The sequence below is a fragment of the Carassius gibelio genome, chromosome B25, assembly GCF_023724105.1.
Source record: "Carassius gibelio isolate Cgi1373 ecotype wild population from Czech Republic chromosome B25, carGib1.2-hapl.c, whole genome shotgun sequence".
Lineage (NCBI taxonomy): Eukaryota > Metazoa > Chordata > Actinopteri > Cypriniformes > Cyprinidae > Carassius > Carassius gibelio.
In genome coordinates, this window is record NC_068420.1 from 11,709,316 (window position 1) to 11,734,085 (window position 24,770).

At 36.9% G+C, this 24,770-nt stretch overlaps 3 protein-coding genes across 4 annotated transcripts; 1 reads left to right on the forward strand and 2 right to left on the reverse strand.

Moving 5' to 3' along the window:
• Positions 1–1,788: 1,788 nt before the first annotated feature.
• On the reverse strand, positions 1,789–11,446 carry LOC128014532 (matrix metalloproteinase-15). 2 transcript variants are annotated; one of them, XM_052598167.1, is made up of 11 exons: positions 11,133–11,445; positions 10,877–11,037; positions 9,613–9,761; positions 9,159–9,281; positions 8,757–9,061; positions 8,398–8,559; positions 6,735–7,003; positions 6,411–6,549; positions 5,287–5,434; positions 3,614–3,729; positions 1,789–3,283 (listed from the first exon to the last, which is right to left on the reverse strand). In XM_052598167.1, exons 2-11 carry the CDS (start codon positions 10,991–10,993, stop codon positions 2,871–2,873), a joined length of 1,941 nt encoding a protein of 646 aa, XP_052454127.1. In that variant the 5' UTR covers positions 10,994–11,037; positions 11,133–11,445; the 3' UTR covers positions 1,789–2,870. The 2 variants fall into 2 exon arrangements, with proteins under 2 accessions (XP_052454127.1, XP_052454126.1); XM_052598166.1 differs by having other exon boundaries at positions 10,877–11,446.
• A 139-nt stretch (positions 11,447–11,585) lies between these two features.
• zpd (zona pellucida glycoprotein d) lies at positions 11,586–14,924 on the reverse strand. The gene is made up of 9 exons (XM_052598168.1): positions 14,755–14,924; positions 14,632–14,680; positions 14,437–14,541; positions 13,766–13,974; positions 13,508–13,665; positions 13,130–13,372; positions 12,334–12,517; positions 12,116–12,221; positions 11,586–12,031 (listed from the first exon to the last, which is right to left on the reverse strand). The coding sequence occupies exons 1-9, from the start codon at positions 14,776–14,778 to the stop codon at positions 11,919–11,921; spliced, it is 1,191 nt and encodes a 396-aa protein (XP_052454128.1). The 5' UTR covers positions 14,779–14,924; the 3' UTR covers positions 11,586–11,918.
• A 510-nt stretch (positions 14,925–15,434) lies between these two features.
• On the forward strand, positions 15,435–23,863 carry vac14 (vac14 homolog (S. cerevisiae)). Its single transcript, XM_052598403.1, has 19 exons — positions 15,435–16,036; positions 16,412–16,562; positions 16,715–16,882; positions 17,702–17,764; positions 17,854–17,961; positions 18,240–18,349; positions 18,448–18,569; positions 18,650–18,787; positions 18,934–19,077; positions 20,152–20,215; positions 20,412–20,556; positions 20,646–20,711; positions 20,792–20,939; positions 21,411–21,543; positions 21,673–21,847; positions 21,974–22,092; positions 22,702–22,781; positions 22,861–23,011; positions 23,094–23,863. The coding sequence occupies exons 1-19, from the start codon at positions 15,933–15,935 to the stop codon at positions 23,248–23,250; spliced, it is 2,346 nt and encodes a 781-aa protein (XP_052454363.1). The 5' UTR covers positions 15,435–15,932; the 3' UTR covers positions 23,251–23,863.
• The last annotated feature ends 907 nt before the right edge of the window (positions 23,864–24,770 follow it).

The following is a 24,770-nucleotide window of genomic DNA, read 5'->3' on the forward strand; positions in this document are numbered from 1 at the left end:
AGGGTAACCGTGCCTAACTTGTTGCTTTCCGAAACCAATGCCATGGCTATGCTAGGTCTGAGCAGCTAAACAGCACAGATCCAATAATGAGATGAAGGCAGGATTAGCTCTGAAGCAGCGAGAGGCCAATGCAGCTGATCAAGGGCAAGCTGTTGCCTTACAAACACAAACCACAGCCGTTTTTTTAGGCAAACCATAAACTGATCTCAGCAGGTAAGCACCTAAAGCATATCACTGGCCCATATCTCCACCGTGCCCTAGAATCTGATTGGAGGAAATGTAGTAGAGAGTTAATCTAATCCTCTAACAGGATACTGCTAGAAGAGAGTGAAGTGAATAGTCCAACGAGCTTGTTTTAGGAATTATAATGAGAAATGTGTAACTAGTTAATTATTTATTGTTATTAATAATTGTTATTTATACAATTATTTGGCAGGTGTGACGTAAAATAAAAAGAACAAAAATGGCTGTAGCCTCAACTGCCGATCCAGTTAGCCCTTGGGGGTAGCTGTAATGCCCCATTAAAAACAATAAATGATATGTATTTAAAAATTATAATTAAAGATTCAGAGCACAGGCTAAACTTGCAGGCTAACTGACTAGCGGTGGTTCCCTGAAAAAGTAGCTGAACATTTTAAACACACATTTACAAAAATATCAAACATTTCCAAAGGGTTTAAGCAGAGCTAGCAGACTAATTGGCTAGGAGTATGCTATGCTAATTCGCTGAAGGTGTTACAAGGGTAGCTGTTTCTAATGCTCTATAATCATAATACTATATAACGGCTAATATGGATATTATGGAGACACCTGATTAAACTAAAAAGTATAATATATACCATATAAAGATATAAAATCATACATTTGCAAAGGCTACTATACATATACATATACATATACATATATATATATATGTGTGTGTGTGTGTGTGTGTGTGTATATATCAATTATATGGGAATATTAGCAAATAAACTAATGGACTAATTGGTTAGTGGTATGCTAAGCTAGTTCACTAAAGGGGTAGTTGGGTTAGCTGCTTGCAACATCCGATCAAACAAAAGTATGATACAATACAACAAGTGTAGAGGTTATTAGAAAGTAAACATAGTTACTACAATTTTACTATAATAAAAACATGTTTTTCTATCGTGTAACCATTTGTATAACCACAATTTTACTACAAATATCATGGTTCAACTATTTAGTTTAGCAAAACTATGGTTAATGTGTGGTTAATATGGTTTACCCATAGTATATGTTTGTTTGTTTTTTTTGTAGTAAAAGCATTAGTTAGCTTTCATAAGGGCGATTTAAATAAGCAGGTCAATTAGCTAGTGGAATGCTAAACTGGGATCCTGAGTTTGCTCGCAGAATCCAAGCTAAAACAGTATTAGATCGCAGATCATTCTCAAAAAACGATCTATTGTTTTGGTTATATACTACTATATAACATTTATAATACATTTACGGTCAAAATAACAGATGACATGCATCATAAATGGAATTTGTATGTGTTTGTGTGTTTTGTTCAGCAAATGGAATCACTTTGGAGGCAGACTTGATTCAGCAGACGGCTACATCTGGCACCTTCAGCTCAATAGCAGGAAAATAACATTTACACTGCCATAACATAACTGATATGCTTAGATTAAACAATTAAAGCTCTCTCTCTATATATATATATATATATTTATTTATTCACAGTTTAAAAAGTGTCATTGTACTCCAACCAAAACCAAGGAAGTGCACGATTAGCGGAGGAAGCTAAAAATTAAAGAGGTACTTACATCCATATACTCCATTTTATTGTGAGCAAGCTATATACCAGATAATATCTGTGAACAAAAGCAATACATGCCCTGCATGATTTACTCATTTGTTAATACAAAAAAATGCAAATCAAAAATCTAATAAAACATCAAATTGAGAGTTGTTCATTTGGCACTACAAAAAAAAAAAAAGAACAAAAAAAGGAACAAACATTCATATTGACATGAAATACAAAAAACACAGGTTTAAAACACTGAAGGCCACGTGAACAAAGCATTTTTTTTTTTTGCTCAAACTTCACCTAGTCTACTAAGAAGTAAAAACAAGTACATAATACAGTGGTGATGGTCTGCACTATTAAGGCACAAATTTGGCCTTGAAAGGCACTGACGGACACAATCCGAGGCCAGGAATGCCTCTCAAAATAACTTCACAACCGGGGGAGACTGGAAGTACAGTGGGGAAAACAAACTTTGAGGGGGGAGAAAGAAGAAGGGGTACGCTTATGTAGGTCACGGTGACAGTACAGCCACGCCTCGAATGGGCTTTCCTCCCTCCTCCTCGTCTTTGGCACGCTCAAAGGAAATGCTGGCAGGCTACAAGCCCCCATCCCCCTCTTTTTCTCTCCATAAAGTCCCAAATCAGCAACATCTGTGTAATGCAAGTCAGACAATGCTCCACGGGGGAAGAGACTATAAACCCTGCTAAATGTGCGTGAGACAATTTATTAAGCCTGGCTTTTCTTTTAACCCTGTGCCTTCTGCAAGGCCTTGCAACGGAGTTTGCGGTTTCCTCCATTATTGAGGCTAGTTCAGCAGAGGATGTGAAAGAAAAGTGCTGATCTGAGCTTGTTTTCATACATCCAACGTTTCCCACAGTCTGCAAACGAACGGACTCAAGAGGGAAAAACTCGCAGACGGACGAATCACTCGTAGCATGTAAACATGAAAAAAATGACCACAAAACAATCAAAAGTGCAAATTCTACATTGGGAACAGGGTTTTTGATGGGATGAGCACCATAAATGACAAGGTGGGTCTTTCTCAGAAAACATGTGCGGGAAGGTTTGGCTATTGGGTGGCGAAAGTGTTCGAATGTTTTCAGACCCACTGCTGCAGGGATCTTTTGCAGTGAACTAACAATTTGGACGTCTCTTTCCTCTGGAGTGTGGTGATGATGATGTATATGACTCCCAGAATGCACAGCACAAGAACTAGAGGCACGATCACCAAAATGAGGGTCATGATGTGTTCATCAGTCTCGTTCACTCTTAAAATGACATCATCTTCCTTTTTCTCATCTTCTTCATCATCATCCCTTTCGTTGTCAGCGTCTTGATTCTTGTCGTTCGTCTCGGGCGATCGATGGTCAGGTTTTACGTCCGTTTCTGCGTCAAAGTGCACCCGACAGCCCATGAAATCGTTTAAAATGGATCTTGGGTATCCAGTGTCAACCTTCATCCGCTTGTTATCGAACCTCCAGTACTTGGTGTCTTTGTAGAAGTAAGTGTACGCTGTGTGGAAAAGAGTTAGAATGTTAATTAGCGTATATAAATACACCAGTGACTAATGATTCCATGTAATCATCGGCAAATGCTCGATCAAACGAGATTCTATCCAGGCTCTGAATTCCAGAGCTATAAAAAGACGTGCCAAAGACGCTCATAAACCATGGAGTGAAATTAGAAGTGAGAGCAGAACGTTTTCAAGTCAAAGGTCTTATTGCACCCCAGCTTTTTAGCAATGAGGTCACATTTCCCTCTCAGTTTTGGATTAATGGACTCTCTTTTTTCATGCATTCAGCTGTGACATTTTCTCGAGCAGCGTCCCCCGGCCTGACTCACCTCCATCATCGCTGAGGAATGCCCCTTTCAGGGAGCCAGGAATGGATCCCCACTCGCCCACTGGTTTAGGGTAATCTTTCTCCACGGCACGGGATTTTTCACTAAACTGCCAATATCTTCAGGATAAAAATCAAATAATACTTTAATTCTATGTCTATGCTAATACAAAAAGGATCAGTTCAATATTTTTTCAACAAAATAAAAAAAGGCACAAGTCATAATATTTCAGTTCATAATTAAAAGAGCGAAGCAAGAAATTATATTTTGTTTACAAAAAAGAAATAAAAAAATCAAGCTTATGCATTTTAATTTGTGATTTAATCATAATAAATTATTATATTTTATATATTGTTATATTATTGATACGACAGTCTTAAAGATGCAATAGGTGATTTTCTTCAGATTTTTTTGTTATGCTGGTTGAAAGTCCTATATTGCCTATATTTCTTTTTAAACCCACCACTAAAAGATTAAGACACTACCTGACCCAAAATATCACCTAAAGTTTCTACTGCTTTTTCTTAGCCATTTCAGAATCTGGAAAAATGACTGGGGCTAACTTGTTACTGCAGTCGAGCGATATGAATCTGTGTGATGTACGGCATGATAAATGCTCGTCACTTCTGCTGCCGAAACTTTGTCAGCCTGTGGGTCATTTGATTTATTGAAAAACGACTGCACTGATTTGCATGTTTCTTAAAGGGGGGGGGGTACAATGATGTTTCGTGTATTCAGAGTTGTTCACAGTGTTAAAGAGATGGATTCTCATGCTAAACAGGGCCAAAGTTAAAAAAAAATAATTTACCCGCTCATTTCGGTTCAACCCGCGCATCACTGGAAGGTACGTCCAATCAAAGCACTCATTCCAAGCGTGTTTATTGACTTTCCTACCTGCCAGTCAACATATGCATTTGCATACCTATGCGCACCTGGTTCGCGCAGACAGGATATGGCATCAGCGCATTCATGTACGATATGCAGACAGAGCGAGAACGGCAGGCAAACATCAACAATCTGATCTTCCTTCCTGGTATTGAGTATTTTTACTAACGGTACCATAAAGTTCTCACCGGTAAATGACACATGGTGTATTGCAGTAATGCTGTGATGTTGTAATGCTTGACTTTTTTTTTTTTTTTTTTTTTACACAAAGTTTTATTTTTCTGAGATTTTCTTTTTTTTTGTTTTTAGGTGAAAAGTTAGATTGAGTAATATGTGGACAATTTTTTTATTTATTTATTTATTTTTTAAGTTAACTATCCTTTAATTTAAAGGAATAGTACACCCAAAAATGAAAAATCAGTCATCGTTTACTCACCCTCCACTTGCTCCAAATTCTTCTGATGCACACAAAAGATTATATTTAAAAAAAAAAAAATTAACCAGTTGTTAGTAGCCACTGACTTCCATTGTATGGAAGAAAATACTTAGAAGTCAATGGCTACTATCAACTGTTTTGTTCCAAAATGTCTTCAGAAGAAAAACTCCTACAGGTTTTTTTTAACAAGTTGAGGATGAATAAATGATGACAGGATTTACATTTTCAGGTGGACTATCCCTTTAAGTCCCAGATAAAACTGCCCACTAAAGTAGCCTCATGTTTTTCTGTTAATGGCTAACTCTCAAGCACGTGACACATCTGGCCTTTCCCACAAGGGCCCCAGCATGTTTACCTGTCTCCTCTGAAGAAGTGCGTATAGCCTGACGGTTCCCACCACACTGCTGTGTCCACTCTGTCAGGCATGCCTTGACCATAACGAAACAAGTCCTGAGGGTATCCGGGCTCCACGTCTGCTTCTCTGAAAAGCCAGTATTTACTTCCTGCGGGAGCGATACAAAATACAAAGAGGGAATGGACAAAAAGCCACATTAGATGGAAAGACTTGAAGGGGAGGGCTTGCATGGCTGAGAGATGATATCACAGAGACCTCTATTCAGTCAATGAAATTGCACAGAAGAGGTTTTGTGTTGCATGAAAGCAAAGTTCTCCTCAAACCTGAAATCTCATAATTTGCATAAACAACAAAACAACAACTGTGTCGCTTTCTAATACACGTGCCCTGCTGCAAATTGTCCAGGTTTCTTCTCTCAAAATGAAAACAGAGCAGTCAGCATCTGGAGCTGAAGCTGACGCAATGCAGGCGAAGTCCTGAGATGCTGCCAGACTTTTCTTCTTTCCTCTCTGAGAGTTTTACAGGTGACATAATTTGACTCCAAGATGCTGTTACAGCAAGAGGAACAGATGTTTCAAGGAGAAGTAGATTGATATCTGGGAAATATTAAATTATTTTGATGCTTTGTCGTTTTCAAAGATGTCGGTCATCCACTATCACTGTCATAAAGATAACTCTCGATCACAATATTTACAGCTTCTCTGGGGCAAAAAAAAGAGGGGGATAAAAAAAGAAGAAAAAATATATATAAAAAAACAAAAAAGTGCTGTCAAATTGATACACTGTGATTATGCGCATCCAGAAAAATGTTTGCATTTACATAATGTATGTACTGTGTATATTTATGTATATAAAAATACACACACACACACGTGTGTATATTTAAGAAATATATTGTATAATATATACATACACTACATAAACATTTATTTTGAATGTGACAGCATTTGTTTTTTTCAATTAAAACAATTAGATAATGTTTATTACTGTTATCATTATAATTGTTTAAAAAAATTGTTATCATAAAATAATTAAAAATACATAATTTTTCATCCTCTTTTCTTGCTTTAACAATTAACCTCACTTAGATTAAGTCATTTAAACATTTATTTCATGACTCAGACCTTTAAAGAACACGAATTTCCCATCATGCCGTTCATAGGCAGCGTCTATGTCCTCTGGAAGCCCCATCCAGAAGAAGGAGATTGGCATTGGGTAATTATCCAGAACCCGGTTCCTCCTAACCCTCCAGAACCAACGACCCTGACAAAGAATAAAAACATCCATGTAGTCATAACATTTACCGCAAAGATTTATGCCTTATCAGAATGGTTTGACCATCTTCTTGCAGACACCGGATCCAAATTATGGTCAAAAACAAACTAAATACAATTGCTAGTGGTTTAAGACATATTTATATGGTTACTAAAGTGTTCACTGTTATTAACCTTGAACACAAACATCTCGCCTCTCAGTACGGTCACTGTGTCAAAGTTCCCCTCGCAGATGTCAGGTGCATCCTGATCCGTGCGTGCTGTGGGCTGGGGTCTATGGGACCTCCTAGTGGGGCGGACCGGAGGCACCCAAGGCCTGGTGGGTTGCACTGAGGGTCTGGTTGTTTTCGGTTGGGCCACTGTAGTTGTGGGCTCCGGCTCAGCCGTGGTTGTAAACAGGGTTGTGGTGGGAGGTACTTGAGTGGTGACAGTCTCTGGGGGTCCTGTAAAAACCAAACCATAATGTATTTTCACACTTAGCTAAACATCCTCTTTTCCACACATACTGCATAGACACAGTACGCGTCACTTTTCCATCCAGCACCAGAAGGCCCATGAGGCTCATTCAGCCAGCAGTGGAAGACTTTCAAATGGAGAAAACCGACTCAAGCAAAGACACATACGCTGAAAAATTCATTGGTGTGAAATCAATGCAACTGGAGTGAAAACTCAAGCACATAAAACAGCAGAGTGAGGATAAACACTGTAACATAAATGTGGCACAGCTTAAAGAAATCACTGGATAATGACTGTTCTGCATTGGGAGAACTCACAGTTGCACAAGATACACATTTTGCACATTTTTTAACTGCAAAATTGTCATTTGGATAACACTGACAAAAATGTATTTGAAATAATTTTCACTGAAAATGAATGTGGCGTTCTAAGTGTGCTGTTATTTAGTGCAATAAACCTCGGATATTTCAATGTTTTGTATCACTCCGAGTTACTTGACTGTGTTAGTGGTGGGATTTTTTTTCTGGTGGGAACTCTTTGTGCAGGTTACATCATTAAACCAGACAAGTGAAATTAAATCTTCACTAAACTGATTCATTCAGAAGCAAAACAGAGTGAATCATTAAATCATACAGTTAACCGATTTATTAAAAAACATCGATTCATTTAGGGCTGAAACAAGTGACTGTCTTAATGAGTGAATCACTTAGTCAATCAATTCATGAAAAAAAAAAAGATTTAGAAAGGAACAAAATGTTATTGTATTTAGGAGTGAATCACTGACACATTCATTTAAGTGAATCAATTTAAAAAAAAACACTGATTCATTCAGGAAAAAAACAAGTGACTGTGTTAATGAGTGAATCACTCAGTCAATCAATTCAATAAAAAAAATTGATTTAACAAGGAGCAAAATGTGATTGTATTTAGGAGTGAATCACTGAATCATTCATTTAACTGAATCAATTTAAAAACAAACACTGATTCATTCAGGAACTAAACATGTGATTGTCTCAAAGAGTGAATTATTGACTTGAGTAGTCAACAAATTTGTTAAAAGCATTCATTCAGAAAACAAAACAAGTGACTTTATTGGTTGAAATATTGAATTATTCACTCATTTAGAAACAAGAAACCACTACTGAATTTGTTTTGTTCCATTGGGGCTTTGTTTGGAACTATTTTTGATGGCAGAATGAAAATGGACAACTTAATTTCCAACACTGTATCGCAGATGTAATTAACTCAATATTAGGCTATCATTTATTGCATGAACTGTTGTGTAAAAGCCATATAACATGCAAATTAATGTGAATTCATACCATGGACCTAATTTAGAAAGGTTAGTTAACTGAAACAGGAAATACCTCAGACTACTTACCATAGATCTGGTGAATGCCATTTATATCATCTTCAGTCAATGAGAAGCTTTCTGTGTCCATCCACTGGTAGAAAGGCGCCATGATCGCAGAAGGGTTGTTGGAGTGCTCTAACCCCAGCGCATGTCCCAACTCATGAACCGCGACCAGAAACAAGTCAACACCTACAACCAAACAAGAACAGCAAGTTAAATGACTAAACTATAAACAAAGAAAAAACAACGGGTTAAATCTGTTTCTGAACAGTTCAAAGATATTTAAAATGTTGCTAACATTCATACATTCTCTATGGAAAAGGAAAAAAAAAAGGAAAGTAAATTTACTTTGAAGTAGGAAAAAGACTGCAGAAAATTGTTCACACCTGAGCCCTCCTGCTGGTTCAAGGTCCATGGCTCGTCTATATCGAAATGTGTGTCTCCTCCCATTCCGGGACCAGGGAAAAAAGCGTGTGCCAAAGAACCCCCTTCCCCATCAAAGAGAGACATATCCCCATGATACCCAGAGGCAAACAGTAGTATTATGTCAGGCCCCTCACTACCATTTTTTATCTCGTGATACGGGACCTCCTCGAATCGCAGAGGCGTCACTTTCTCCCAAACCTTGAAGGCTTTGTGAATAGCCTTGTAGGTCTGCTCCTTGCCCACTTTGGGTGAGTGGTTCTGAATACTTGGGCAGAAAATAAAGATTTTTTCCCCCTCATCATTAGCTTGATGATCATTAACTTGAACAATGTAAACTGAATTTGTTCTTCTGGTTGATTCACCTGTAAGTCAGCTCGCCCTGGTCCCATTTGTGGCCAGTAAGTGCATATCGCTTACGCCGAGTACCTCCCTCCGCTGACTCCTCAAAATGATCTGGCACTCCACAGCGAGGTCTTTTCATGGCACTGAAAAATAAAAAAATAAAGAATATTAATGCTGTCAAACGTTCAATCGAGATTAACCACATGCAAAATAAAAGTTTTTGTTTGCATAATATATGTGTGTACTGTGTTGAAGCTCATCAAGAGAATGATGAGAATGCTCTTCAAATCATTCTTATCATTAAAAAAATACTAATTTTATTAAGTAATAAGTGGTATAGATAAGCTTCTTGACCTAGTTACACTGTAGTGTACACTGTATAAACGTTTCTATTTTCTCAGTTAACACAATCAAAACAGACTAAGTTCATCTTGTTGTTCAACAGGCAGTTGAATAAGAAAAAAAAAGTCATACTTAATAGTGATCAAGTCCATATGTCCAGTCTCCTCCAGGCCATAGAAGCGCTGCATGTTCTTAATGGCACTAGAAAGGATCTGGGCCGAGTGCATGGTGGACATCTGTCTGCTAGCCTGGGACAGGTAGCCATAGGTCCTCAGCCATGACTTTAAGGAACAACACACAGAAAATGTCGGAGAGTTGACAAGGTGTTGCAACAACTACTACCAAGAAGTGTGTTGACGATGGGATTACACAACAGAAAGAAAAAATGAACATACAGGAAGACATTAATAAACAAGTTGCTTTTTAATTACGCAACTATTCGTTAGAATCCATCAGGAGGTCTGGAGTAAGAGAAGTCTTAAACCAAATAAACAACAACAACAAAAAAATGATTTGTGCACCAGAGGATAGTTTTAAATGTTTAGTAAATAATTACATTTTAATATGAAGATTAATATTTGAAGGTGTTTTTTTAGTTAAGACCACTGTCACAGACTACAGATGTAATCATCCTGAGGCACATCCATGACACCATCTGATGTTCATCAGAGGTTGCAGAAACTTCCTATTATAATTCTTGACGTTGAAATTACCAAACGCTTATTAAAAAGATAGGACTGGATTCAATACCAGGTAACCCAATGAAACCCTATGGTCCTGTAAGGAGTAGATAGAAACTATAAAATGTGCTTTTAATATAAAAAAATTCAGTTTTTTTTGTTATGTGTCCAGTAACCAATAAGTTATTTATGCTTTAAAATACAATAATAGGGTGATCATTAGATTTTCACACACACACAATACATTTAATAATAAAAACCATTGTTGTTGTAACGGCATTATATTTAATGAAAGCTTTTATGACCTATATAAACGTAAATTTATTTTTTATTTTTGTTCTGGGATATGTCTAACTGTTACACATTTATCACATGAAAATTATAGTTATTTAAAAGTTTAGCAATCATCCACACAATTCAAGTATGAATGGTGTTATTAGTAAACGTGATATTATTAGAACTATGAGATGAAAAGTGTAAAAAAAAAAAAAAAAATCGTTCAAACCTATTGATAATTGTCAAGTTTTCTACAGTTTGATTAATTGTCCTCTACATTATATTAAACCTAAAACTCATACTTTCACAATCCTGGAAGACCAAAGCAAAATGTAGCCAAACAGAATTTCACAACTCTATATGTACAGATAAACTCCACAAAGTTTGTTTGGTGTCGTCAGTATTTCAGCACAAAACTCTTAAGCATTAAGTCTACAAACCTCTGCGTTGAAAGCATCATCTTCTGCAGTCGTCTCAGCAATGTTGACACACAGCAGGATGAAAATCGCAGTAACGGGTCTCAGATACCGATGCGACCTGCTACTGCGGACTGACATCTCTCCACTCCGGGACAACAATGAACACACTACGGTGCTTTCTCCTTCCCAAGAACCGCGTGATTAGATCGCAACCCGGGAAAATCTAGTCTTTTATCACCAAAATAATGCAATTGTTGTTCTCGTACCACAAACTCACCAGTTTAGTGCACGGTTTTCTTATCCAGTCAAGTTTTATGCTTGTATTGCTATGCATGCAAACAGTTCGCATATCTCCAGTGGCGCGCGCACGCTTGTAAACTATAACATTAGCTTGACCTGCAGCTATGAACGTATTAAATACTGAATAAAAGACTACTTGGTGATGTGCATTGCACTGTTTGTGTTGCTATCAGCACCGCTTGGATAAACCCATCAGGAAATGTCGAGAACCAGGCGGCACTCGAAACGATCCTCAATCTGTTGCAGGACACCAAAGAGGAGCATGAAAGCTCATGATGAGGATCTCATGCTGATCTGCAGAATGCAGGCGCACGCGCACCCCATTCCCTGCCCACTTTTTCGGTTTACCTTTGTGATATTATGCACACCATTCTCGGATTTATAATAAACATTATATATGCATTCTTGAAAAACGGAGATAAAAAGGAGCTGTACCGAAATTGGTTTATTAAAAGAACAAAAACCGTTATGCAGATGTAACTTACATTTTTAGTTCTCACTGCCACCTGATGTTCATATACAGTACTGTAATTATAAAGTAGGATTCATATATAACGCAAGAAAAATGTATCTCTCTGTAAATCACATTCATCCAATTTTACTTCAAAACCAAAGTTTTCTTGACAGAACATTAATGTTCACTGAGGGTCCATTACCATGGAGTGTTCACTCAGAGCTAACATGCTAATGGTTAGCTTGTTCACTTGAGGTAGTTTTTATACCCAACAAAGGCCATTGTGTGTTGGGTGAAAATGTGATTTATTTAGCTATTTGTCATGTGTCTTCGATTTCCTGCTTTGGCAATACTGATAAGGACAAAAAGGAAGATGCCCAGAGTCCAAATCACTGCCAGTGGAAGAACCAGTGCAAGGAGATCTAAAATTGGACAAAATGCATATGGGTCAAACATGATAAAAAGTATGGTATATATGTATTAAAATGTCATAGGACACTACATACTTATTGTAGGTTGGACTGGTAGCTCTCGTCTGATTGGTCCATAAGACAGCAGGCCTTGAGCCTGCTCATTCATAACCACCTCTCTTTTGGATACGGTTTTACATTCCTAAAACAAATAAGGTAAGGTTAACAATGGAAAACCAAATGATTTATAATAATAATAATAATAATAATAATAATAATAATAATAATAATAAAAACAACAACAACACACTTACAGGAATACAAGACTTTCCATCCTCAGGTGTGCAGAGATGCACAGCGCAGTGCAGGTAGAAAATGTGGGGCTCGTATACAAACCGAAACATATCAAACGAATAACGGACAGTGGACCCTTCACCGTTTCTTCCTGCAGGGTGTGCCGTACCATTACCAAATGAAGTCGTTTTGTCATTTGTGCACCTTGAGGTCAATAAAAAAAAAAAAAAAAAAAAAAAAAAAAACACCATCAAGACACTTCTGACTGGTGAAATATTTAGTTATTGCAACCAAATCTCATGAGAAAAACGTAATGATTTCACGAGCCACAGATTTCATATTTACAGTGTGATGTGTGGAAACACCCGAACCATCAGTGGAACTTAGTTTGGAAGGAACTATTGAGTAAAGGTGTTTCCACTTTTTGTTGTTTGACAAAATTTTGTAGCCAAAAAATAAATAAATTAATTTAAACAGGAATCCATGCGATCGGGAGTGTCGCTTGAGGGTAAAGAAATTCCTCCCACAACAGACAGCTGCTTGGTTTAAATTGAAAGTGTGCAGCATTGATTTTCATCTGCAAAATTTCACCAAAATGTTGCTAATGTGACTTCACCTTAAGTGGTACATTGCTACACTATTGCTTATGGGCAATGGACCTTCTTTGCCTGCAAAATTTCGCAAAGTTTCTGTACCTTCAGTTACCAGTTCACCCAAAACAAAATACCCATGGATTGCCACGAGTGTGTTGGCAACTGATCTTAAAAAGAGACATTTGGATTAAAATTTTGCAAGCTTGACATTCACAATACTAACCCATTTACAAGCAGCGAATGGCTAAATCCTGACTTATCATTAGCTTGAGGAGTCTGAGTCGCCCAACACTCATTTACTTTCAGATGGAAGAAATCTTCAGGCTCCGTCACTTGGATCTGGACATAGATTTGATCTCCAAGCTTAATAGTAGGTGCGCTGGTGAAAGCCTCAGTGTACGTGTGATCTTTAAACAGGCTCATCTCCACCTTGGCATCCACTTCACTCACCTTGAACATCCTTTCACTTCAAAAACACACACACAAAAAAAATAAAAATAAAAAAATAAATAAAATCTGTATGTTTGGGTATAATTTGAAAGTATGTTTTAAACAAAATTAGATTTTTGGGTGGACTATTCCTTCAAAATCAATGTGTTACCTGGAGAAAGAGATGATGGGAAACTCCAGGCTGAGTCTACGGGTGTACGGATAAATGCACTTGTACTCAAGCTGTACAACTGGATCCCTCACAATGTTTCCATAGATAAGTGGGTCAGACATCATCATTAAGGAGTACACTATGTGCGTTATGTTCTTCTGTTTAAGAGTGGATGGCATTTAGGGACATGTAATGTGAACACTGATGCTGGCATAGTTTTTTTTTTGGGAGGTTGGGGGGGGGGGGGTAGTATTTTACCTCCAGAGGTTTGCCTCCACATGCAGTGTACTGGTCCATTGGTGTGTGCACCATGAAATAGACTGATCCAGAGATCTCCTCTCTATGGGCTCGACAGCTGGCATTACTCAAATGAACGGCTTCTATTCCCACATTGTAATACTTGAAGAACTCTTCATCCACTAGGATGGAAATGAAGTCTTTGCCACAGGTCACATTCATTATTGCGACTTGAAAAGAAATATTAGATTAATACAAATTGTTAAATTACAATAACATTGGAAAAAACAGTAAGTTTGTTAGTCTTAGGTGGTACTTAGTTAGCCAAGCAACCAGATTCAAAAGACATTCTTTAAGGGAGGGAGGCATGCATGCTAAGAATTCTAATTCTTGAAAAGAATCTTAAAAATAATTGTAAACAACTTGAAGTTAGGATAACCTAACCCCAAAGCTAATTTTATTATTATTTTTTATTAAGATTAGGAATAAAATTACATAATACACTAAAACTGAGACAACCCAAGTTAGACAAAAGTTTAAAGTGTATTAAACTTTTAGAAAATTATTCAAGACTTGAGAACATGGCCCCAGCTTGACAACTAAACACCAGTCTAGGAGATCAGTATAAACTAGTTAAGACCAGCAGTTCAACCGGTTACACAGTTTAGGCCACAAGGTTGAGTCTTCTTTACCCTGGTCGCAGAGATCTCCAAAGAAGCCGATAGCACATTTACAAGTTCGCCTCTGTGACAGACTGCAGGTAGAGGGGTCAGAACACTGCGATATCTCACATTCACCTGAATGGAAGGAAAAAAAAAAAAAAAAAAAAAAAAAGCTTTAACAACAAGACTCGACTGAGATTCAATATTTATCACATGTGACCTTACCAGAAATACTCCGAACAGCACAGAGTAACGTTACAAGATGCAGAAACACCTGTGAGTGAAATTACAGGGAGTTAAAAATTATAGAGTTAAAATCTGACACTGAGATACTAAAAAAATAAAAACCTTTGATTTCTGATAGCCCGTCATTTGTCAGCTAATCTTTTTTTATTTCGAGTTTTTTGTTTGTTTGTTTATTTGTTTGTTTGTTTGTTTTAGAAAATAGCAGTTTTAAGGTAGCCTAATATCTAGTCTATATGTCAAATGGAACCTATTTACGTAAATAAGGATTAAATACATCAGAGATGAGCTTGCTAAATTAATTTGATGAATGACAGCTGTAACAAATGCCTCTGGTCGTCTGATTGACACATTAAATGACCAATCACTTCTTTGATATGACGTTTATGAGGCGGTACCGACGAAATATAAATAAAAAGGCACACATATTAAAAATACATTATCAGACACATGCATAGCTTGTTATTTCATTGTTAACGTTACGTTATTCATAGGCTACATTATAATAATATGTTCACATAAATAAACATAACACTTTGACTATTAAAGCTATTAAATCCAGTCATATTCTTAAATGACAGCATTTAACAGCATAGGCCTATTAAAAAAAAAAAAAAAAATATATATATATATATATATATATATATATATATATATATATATATATATATATATATTTTTTTTTTTTTTTTTTTTTTTTTTTTTTTTTTTTTTTACATTTCCAAAGAACATGTGACTCGTATGACGTAATCAAAACAAATCCGTAGATCGTCGCTCGATTGGTTCACCCGTCGCTGCTTGACGTTTGTAGGAAGTCATGTGAGAAAAAGTCATGTCATGGCGGCTTTGGTCAATCGTTGATATTGAATAACATTGCGAGCTACCTCTGCCATCACCCGCGAGGAAATATTCATCAGGTTTACGTTCCGTACAGAAGTCATCGCGGTGTTCGTCTCTTTTATATTCTGCTTTGGCAGTATGTTAGCTGCCCTCATCCTCTGCCCCTCGCAGACAGCAGCAGCTCGTGTTATTTTAGAAGTGATGCTCGTGATGAGAGTCCGCCACGGAAACACAGTGTAGGCGTCGTCTTGTCTGTAAACAACACACGTGCGAGACGAGCAAAATCTCCTGGATAAAACATTAATACTTTTATTCAGTCATACACTAACCGAACTGTCATCTAATGAGACCCTCTCTTTATTCACCAAGCTTTATTCAGAGACTACGTAGTTGTGGCTTATGCGTAATTAAAGTTTATTTTTGTTCGCTAATACTTTGAAAAAATGAACACAGAGAAGGATTTTTCTCCGTTGACACCAAACATAGTGAGAGCTCTCAACGACAAACTGTACGAGAAGAGGAAGGTGGCAGCTCTAGAGATTGAAAAGTGAGTCATAATCTGTTGTTTATATTCATAAACGAGAGGAAATGTTTCCAAATTAGAATGTGTGGTATTCATTTAACTACAACTGCTGTTAGATTTGCTTGTTCCCATTTTGACACGCGTACTACAGCATGTGAATTCTAGTTTTTATCATGCATAGTTTCTGTCTGTAATAAGTAATTAATCGTTGTTATTTTGCTCAAATGGAGAGCTGGTCGCCTGACATGCCACATGATCTCATTAGTCATGTTTATTATTAATAGCCATAGACCCAAAGTCCAAACAGTACAGAAGTCTAGCTGGCGTTTGAATTGAATTATTAGAATGTTATGTTTTATGTATATTCCATTTATCCGCTTCTTCCCAATCTTCTGTCAGGCTTGTACGGGAATTCGTCGCCCAGAACAACTCTGCACAGATCAGACATGTCATCCAGATACTGGCTACAGAGTTTGCGCTCTCTCAGCACCCTCACAGCCGAAAAGGAGGCCTCATTGGGTTGGCGGCGTGCTCCATTGCTCTGGGAAAAGTATGTGAAATAAATGTACTAAATACTTTCTCAATACACCGTTGAATACTTGATTCAATGGTATATTGGCTGCCAGATGTTCAGTGTGCTTGAAATTCCAAAGCAAATATGGAGGCTTTGCTTATGTTTATCTTATCTTTTGTACTATTCAGGATTCTGGATTGTACCTGAAAGAGCTCATTGATCCGGTTCTTACATGTTTCAATGATTCTGACAGCCGTCTGCGTTACTACGCCTGTGAGGCCCTTTACAATATAGTGAAGGTTGCCAGGGGTGCAGTGCTGCCCCACTTCAATGTGCTGTTTGATGGGCTTAGCAAGGTAAAGTCTAGATGCAGGCATGAATGAAATATTTAGTTGAAATATTTTTAAGTGATCAATGCTATTTAAATTTAAATGTAATAAAATATTTATTGAGACTAAAAAGCAAGTGTTGTTTTTGTCAACTCTTGGGTTATTACAGTTAAACATTTTTGTTATTTGAAATTAAATTAACATTAACTGAATTTTTTTTCTTCAGATTGTTGCATAGACAACATTTCTTATTTTAATTTAGGTTAATGTACTAAAATAAATTAATAAATGAAAATTAATAATAAAAACTGTATAGACGTAAAAAAAAAAAAAAAACATGACAAAAAAAGGAAATGACTAAAACTATATTAGCATCTCAGTGGGCTTAAAGTAACACTGACTAAAACTATTAAAAATAGTTTAGTTCAAACTTCCCAAAATGTTATCGCTAAATCTAAAAAATAAATTAATTCAAATAAATTAAAGCTAAATAGGAATTCAACTCAAACTAATAAAAATGATAAAAGTTCAAAACAAAAGTCCAAAACAAAATTACTGAAACAAAAATCAAACTAAATTATAAAAAATGTAAGCTAATTAAAAATATTTATAAATACTATAATAGTATATAATACAAAAATGACATTGGTAACATGTTATTTTCTTGTTATAGTCTTTTCCATATTTCATATGTAAGAGATGATAGCACAGACCTTTTAACCGTTACTGACATTTTAAACATTATTTTTATTGGAATTTTCATTATACGGTCATTCCTAACCTTTGTACTGTAATTTCCTCTTCCTGTATCTTTGAATCCCCTTACATGTGATCTGTTCTTTACAGCTAGCTGCAGATCCTGATCCAAACGTAAAGAGTGGGTCCGAGCTCCTGGATCGGCTTCTTAAGGTGAGTTTGAAATGAGAAGCGTGGATTCCGCAGTGAAGGTTTAGAATATCAAATGAAATAATGACTTCTTGTGTCCTTTTTATTTTAAGGACATTGTAACAGAGAGCAACAAATTTGACCTAGTGGCTTTTGTCCCTCTGTTGCGTGAGAGGATTTACTCAAACAACCAATATGCCCGCCAATTCATTATCTCATGGGTGAGTTGAGCACTTTCACCAATCTTTCTTTTATTTTTAATTAAAATATTTCAATTTAGCTTGATTTTTATTTCAGTTTTATTTGTAATAATTTAAGTACTTCAAATTCAGTTTTCTCATTTTTAAGTTTTTCATGTTTAGCTTTTTACCTAATTTAAATTTTATTTAATTTCATTTTTTGAAAATTACAAATAGTTTTGTTTTTCATCAACAATAACAAGACACTGATAGTAGTTGCCATTATAATTTTGTGATTTCCTGTGATGGTTTGACTCCAGATCCACGTGTTGGAGTCGGTTCCTGATATTAACCTCCTGGATTATCTGCCAGAAATTCTAGACGGACTTTTTCAGATTCTTGGAGACAGCAGCAAAGAGATCAGGCGAATGTATGTCTCATCATCTCTTTTCCTGTACCTGATATAGTTTCTCCCTATAGTTTTGTTTTTCTCCTTTTTAAAGAGCATTAACAGCTGCTGTTTAATAGGTGCGAGGTGGTTTTGGGGGAATTCCTGAAAGAAATTAAGAAGAATCCATCCAGTGTCAAATTTGCGGAAATGGCCAACATTTTAGTCATCCACTGTCAAGTGTCTGATGAATCAAAGTCGAGTGAGTCAGATTGTAGAACTTAGTAGAATTCTTTTTATTATAGGTAAGTAGTGTAATTGTTTAATTTTGTCTTTCTGCAGCTAACGATCTCATCCAGTTGACGTCGATGACATGGATGAGAGAATTCATTCAGCTTGCTGGAAGAGTGGTCCTGCCGTATTCCTCTGGCATACTGACTGCAGTGCTGCCTTGCCTTTCCTATGATGACCGCAAAAAGAGTATCCTGAACTCTGGTTGCATATTTAATATAAAATGCATTTGCTGAGAGTATGTTTTGTGTTCAGTGCCATTTACGTAATGTTTTTGAGGAACTGATATGGTTCTGTTAGTATTAGTTCACTTTTCCTCAATAAACCATCTCTAGGTACTAAAGAGGCTGCCAGTGCATGTAACCATAGCCTGATGAAGCTTGTGACTCCTGAAGATGATGAAGATGATGAAGAATCACAGACCAAATCGTCCCCTCCGGGTGATGGGAATCCATCTAAGAAAGAGGGTGATCTGAATGGCAAGTTTCTTTTATTATCATTTTTCTTCTTGATTTTCTTCCAATTTTATTTATTTTATTTCAATGTGTGGAAGTAAAAATAAAGTGAAAAGGTTAAGCGATTGCATTGGCCGGGAATCGCGGGAGGCCCCGCTTTTTTTCTCTCACTTTTTACAATCCAGCAGATGGCGCTATTGTAATACTTTCACCTTACAGTCTATGACTTTCACTAAACGTCTTGGCTGTGGCTAATACGCTTAATTTCTCACGGAAAATAGCTTGACGCTTCTTTTTAAATGTCTGCATTTCGCTATAGACGACCCAAAATCGAAATATAAAGTAATTCATAGCTTTTTTGATATTCCTACAATTATTTATCCTAACTTCTCGTTAGGAAAGTCATCTGGCGGGAGGCCGGGGTTTGATTCCCGGCCAATGCATCCACACTTTTGTCCTGTCTCACATTTTCGAATCATCTTGCTTATTCACACCAAGTTTAAATGTTAGCGGTCAGTATGATTTTTTTTTTCTAAATACATTACTTGTTTTCAGCAAAAATGTGTTAAATTGCTCAATAGAGACTAAAAACGTATTGTTATAAAACAAATCTATTTCCAATAAATGCCATTCTTTTGAACGCTCTATTCATCAGAGAATTGTGCGTCATAATAATAAAATAGCTTCTTCTGCACCAAATTATTATATTAGAATGATTTCTTAAGGATCATGTAACACTGAAGACAGGAGTAATAGCAACTGAAAATAAAAACAAATATTAAAAGTAAATACACACACATACATATATATATATATATATATATATATATATCTCTATATAGATATATATATATATATATATATATATATATATATATATATATATATAATGAATGCAATCTTGGTGAGCATTACTGACTTAAAAAATCTTTGAAATCATAAATTGGACTGACCCTGAAGCTTTGTATTGTTGATGTACTGAATAGTTATTACTAATGCCAGGAATTGTTTCCACATTGTTTTCTAAATGCAAGTGTACTGGAAATAAATTGAAAAGCCTTTGCCTTCTTTATTTTATATCTTTGTTTTTGGTTATAGATTCCCTAAATGAATCTCAGGACTCAGTAGGCTTCAGCAACATCTCCTTCTTCACTCCAGCAAGGTACGTTTTGACATTTACTGACAAAACAACACTTTGTCTTTTTGTTTTCTGATATTACAGACTAAACACAGTAAAATAACTCATTAATGAACATTAATTGTAAGTCAACCATTAGCCGTTACTTGATGTCTAGTTAAAAGATCAGAAGCTATTTAAGGATTTCTCCAGGATCTCTGGTTTACTCAGTGCTGTGCAGTTCTGACAGGTCTGCTGTAACTCTGGATCTGGATGGCATAGTGCAAGTACTGGACCGACATTTACACGATTCATCCACCGGGATGATGACTCGCATTGCTGTGTTGAAGTGGTTGTACCATTTGTACATCAAGACCCCTCGCAAGGTTTCTATAGATGGTATTTTAAATATGTAGTTTCAGTGCTAAAAATTGCAGTGCTAAACATGTTTTATTCCACTGTATCTCCATGCCAGATGTTCAAGCACACAGATAGTTTGTTCCCCATGTTACTGAAGACACTATCAGATGAATCTGATGAAGTAAGTCATCATAGTTTCCCAATCATCTCAGTGCAGGTCCACTAGATGCAGCAATCTTAAAAAAACAATTTCTCTAATAGGTGATTTTAAAAGACTTGGAGGTTTTAGCAGAAATTGCATCATCACCTGCTGGTCAGACGGACACGTCTGGGTCGTGCGACAACTCGGATAGCAAAACAGAGCTTCATATTCCAGGTGGGGTCAGAGATGGGCAGCCAGTGGTGCTTGGTGGGTAACAATTCCTGGATCCTCTTTATATCTGTTTACCGTATTTTGCGGACTATAAGTCGCACCTGAGTATAAGTCGCATCAGTCCAAAAATACGTCATAATGAGGAAAAAAAACATATATAGCTCGCACTGGACTATAAATCGCATTCATTTAGAACCAAGAACCAAGAGAAAGCATTACCGTCTACAGCCGCGAGAGGGCGCTCCTGTAGTCTACCACTGAGCAGCATAGAGCGCCCTCTCGTGGCTGTAATGTTTTCTCTTGGTTCATGTCTCTTATTTCATTGCTCATGGTTCATGTCAAATTAATTTTGATAAATAATTCGCACCTGATTATAAGTCGCTGGACCAGCCAAACTATGAAAAAAAGTGTGACTTATAGTCCGTAAAATACAGTATATACCAGAAAAGAAGACTATTAACAGAGTGCTGTGAACATGGAATCTAACAAGCTCTTTTTATTTGACAGGTTCAAAGGTGGCAGATTTGTCTCCATCGACTCCCAGCATGAATTCATACTTCTACAAGTTCATGATTAATTTGCTCAAGCGCTTCAGTTTAGAGAGAAAGCTTCTAGAAATGAGAGGGGCTTTCATTATCAGGTAAAACCATCCTAGCTCCTTTAATGAAGACTGGTAAAAGTGTAGTAATCCAAGTAGAAACATCTGTAAAACTGAGAATACAAACGGATTCAACAGATTTTGTCATGAGTTTCGTTTATTTCCCAACAGGCAGCTGTGTCTCCTCCTGCATGCGGAGAACATATTTCACTCTATGGCAGACATCTTACTCAAGGAGGAAGATCTGAAGTTTGCCTCCACCATGGTGCAGACACTTAACACTATTCTGCTGACCTCAGCTGAACTCTTCCAGCTGCGGAACCAGCTCAAGGACTTGCACACACAGGTAACATCTGCTTTGGGGACTGGGATCTTTAAAACAGACTCATAAAATCCAGAATGAGTGTTTCTACTTGAAGTTTTGAGCTCATTATCACTGTTCTACTGTATGTTTCTACTTTTTACCCATCAGGACAGCTGTGCTCTTTTCTGCTGCCTCTATCGCTCTTGGTGTCACAATCCAGTGGCCACTGTGTCGCTCTGCTTCCTGACACAAAACTATCGGCATGCCTATGACCTCATCCAGAAATTGTATCCTTGTTGTAAAGCGTTTATAATGTATCATTCGGTTTCCGACTGACTCTGTATTCTTTATGTTAGTGTTGAAAAAATGTTTTGTGGAATCACTGATACATTGATAAGTCAGATAAATAGCATTTATTTGAAATATAAATCTTTTGTAACTATAAATGTCTTTACTGTCATTTGATGTAATGTGTCCTTGCTAAATAGTGTTTATTTCTATAAATATATATATATATTTTAAAATCTTTTAAATCTTTCAGACCCCGTACTTTTGAAAATCAGTGTATATAATTGGGAGAAAAAAAACATTATTATTTTCTTTAAATACACTGTATAAAAAAAAACACTAAAATAATTCAAACCCTCAGTTATGGAATGTGCAGAAACGTGTGGAAATGTATTTTAAATTGTAATATAGATGCAGGGAAAATCACTGAGATTTTGTACTGAATTTAATTTTTAATGTTAGATTTAGAGTTATCTGTGTAATCTAATGTGTAAAACATTTACAAAAAAATCTTTGCATAATCACAAACTACTGTAGAATAATTTAATTTAATTGATCAAAATGTGCAAAAAAAAAAAGACAAAAACACCTTGATCAGAGCTGATCAGTGGAGATCTGGAGGTAACTGTGGACTTCCTCATGGAGGTGGATAAACTTGTGCAGCTAATCGAGAGCCCCATCTTCACTTGTGAGTCCCATTCATCCACCACATAAACCTGTTGAGCATCCTTTTCAGCTCTCCACACAAACACTCATTCTCTTTTCAGACCTTCGTCTGCAGCTGCTGGATGTAGAGCATAACCCGTACCTCATCAAGGCTCTGTACGGCCTGCTGATGTTGCTTCCTCAGAGTCAGGCTTTCCAGCTGCTCTCGCATCGGCTCAGCTGTGTGCCAAACCCTGAACTCATGAGGACCGTGTAAGTTCTCATGCTCTCTAAACCCTCTGGCATCTTCTAGACTAGGATAGTCGGCCTATTCTCAACTGCTTCATTTTTTCAGGGAAGACCCAAAGGCGCCTGTCAAAGACAAACGATTAGCCCAGCCACACATCGACTACAGTGAACTGCTCCAGCACTTCGACAGAGTCCAGAGCAAACACCTGGAAGTGAGGCATCAGAGGGCAAGACGCTCTGAGCACCCAGACAGGAAGTTGTAAAGGTCACATACAAGATGAGATTATACAGCCTTTGTCTGAAAAAGACTGGAACCTCAATAGGACCTGTAGTGGGCATCTATGTGTAACCTTATTCAGTTTTTAATGTATTAAAGCTACTGTAGGCATGAGGGACTTCAATGTGCTTTATTTTTAATGCTACGTGAAGTGCTTTATATTCAGGTGCTGGAGTTGATGTAGTATGTACACACTTGGACATAATTGCACTAGGTCATCTGTTACAGACTAAGGGTCAGTGTCAGTTCTATCATTCCCAACTGAATGGTTTAATATAATCATCCCCAAACCATTAGTACAAAACACCTCGCACGTAGCCCTGGATGTTTATTAGGATTTTTTAACCAAAACATGATGTCTTCTCATGACAATTACTGTAAATGAGTCTTTAATGGACATTTGTCCTTTTTTGTATATTGCGATTTTATGTCTCACACAAACCACATCCAACGATATTCACCGTTTCCTAAGCATTCCCTCAGGAGTCTGCTTGTCCTTTTCCCCATGTTAACATAATTCATTCTCGGCCTTATGTACATGCAAGCCGTTTCTCTGTAATGTGAAGACAAAGTTACAATAAATTGGACCATGATCATTATATAGTTTTTGTTTGTTTTTCTTGAATCACATGCAGCTTATCAGCATGAGCACCCCAGAATCCAATTCCAATTCCAATTGTATTTATTTATTTCAATGTGTGGAAGTAAAAATAAAGTGAAAAGGTTAAGCGATTGCATTGGCCAGGAATCGCGGGAGGCCCCGCTTTTTTTCTCTCACTTTTTACAATCCAGCAGATGGCGCTATTGTAATACTTTCACCTTACAGTCTATGACTTTCACTAAACGTCTTGGCTGTGGCTGAGAGAAAACCCTCTCACGCAAAATCGCTTGACGTTTCTTTTTAAATGTCTGCATTTCGTTATAGACGACCCAAAATCGAAATATAAAGTAATTCATAGCTTTTTTAAAATATTCCTACAATTATTTATCCTAACTTCTCGTTAGGAAAGTCATCTATTCTGGCGGGAGACCGGTGTTCGATTCCCCGACGGGAGAGCATGTTTTTGGTTTTCTGAATGTCTCTGCGGCCATGATGTTAGCGAGGTTCAAATCTGACATTACAGTTTTTGTTTTGTTTTTCAAACGAAAACCGCTATTGTAGTGAAGAGGGTTGAAGATGAGTACGGTTTAAGATTTACACGCTGCTCGTGAAACACGACAGAGAGAAACAAGCTCAGAACAGCGCCATGAATTTAGCGTGTGGCCGAAAATATAACGCATCTGTAGTGATTGGCACTAGAGAATTCATAGAGAATGAATGGGATACATTAGGGAAGATTTGTGTTTAAAATAATCCGTTGTCAGATCCCAGACCGAGGTTCGAATCCCATACCGGGATACTAATAACATTTGAAAAAATTGGAACGTTCGGAGGTGTAATGTTTGCAACGACTACAATTAGTCACAGTTTTATTCATGCTATATTTTAATTTCACACAGAAAAAT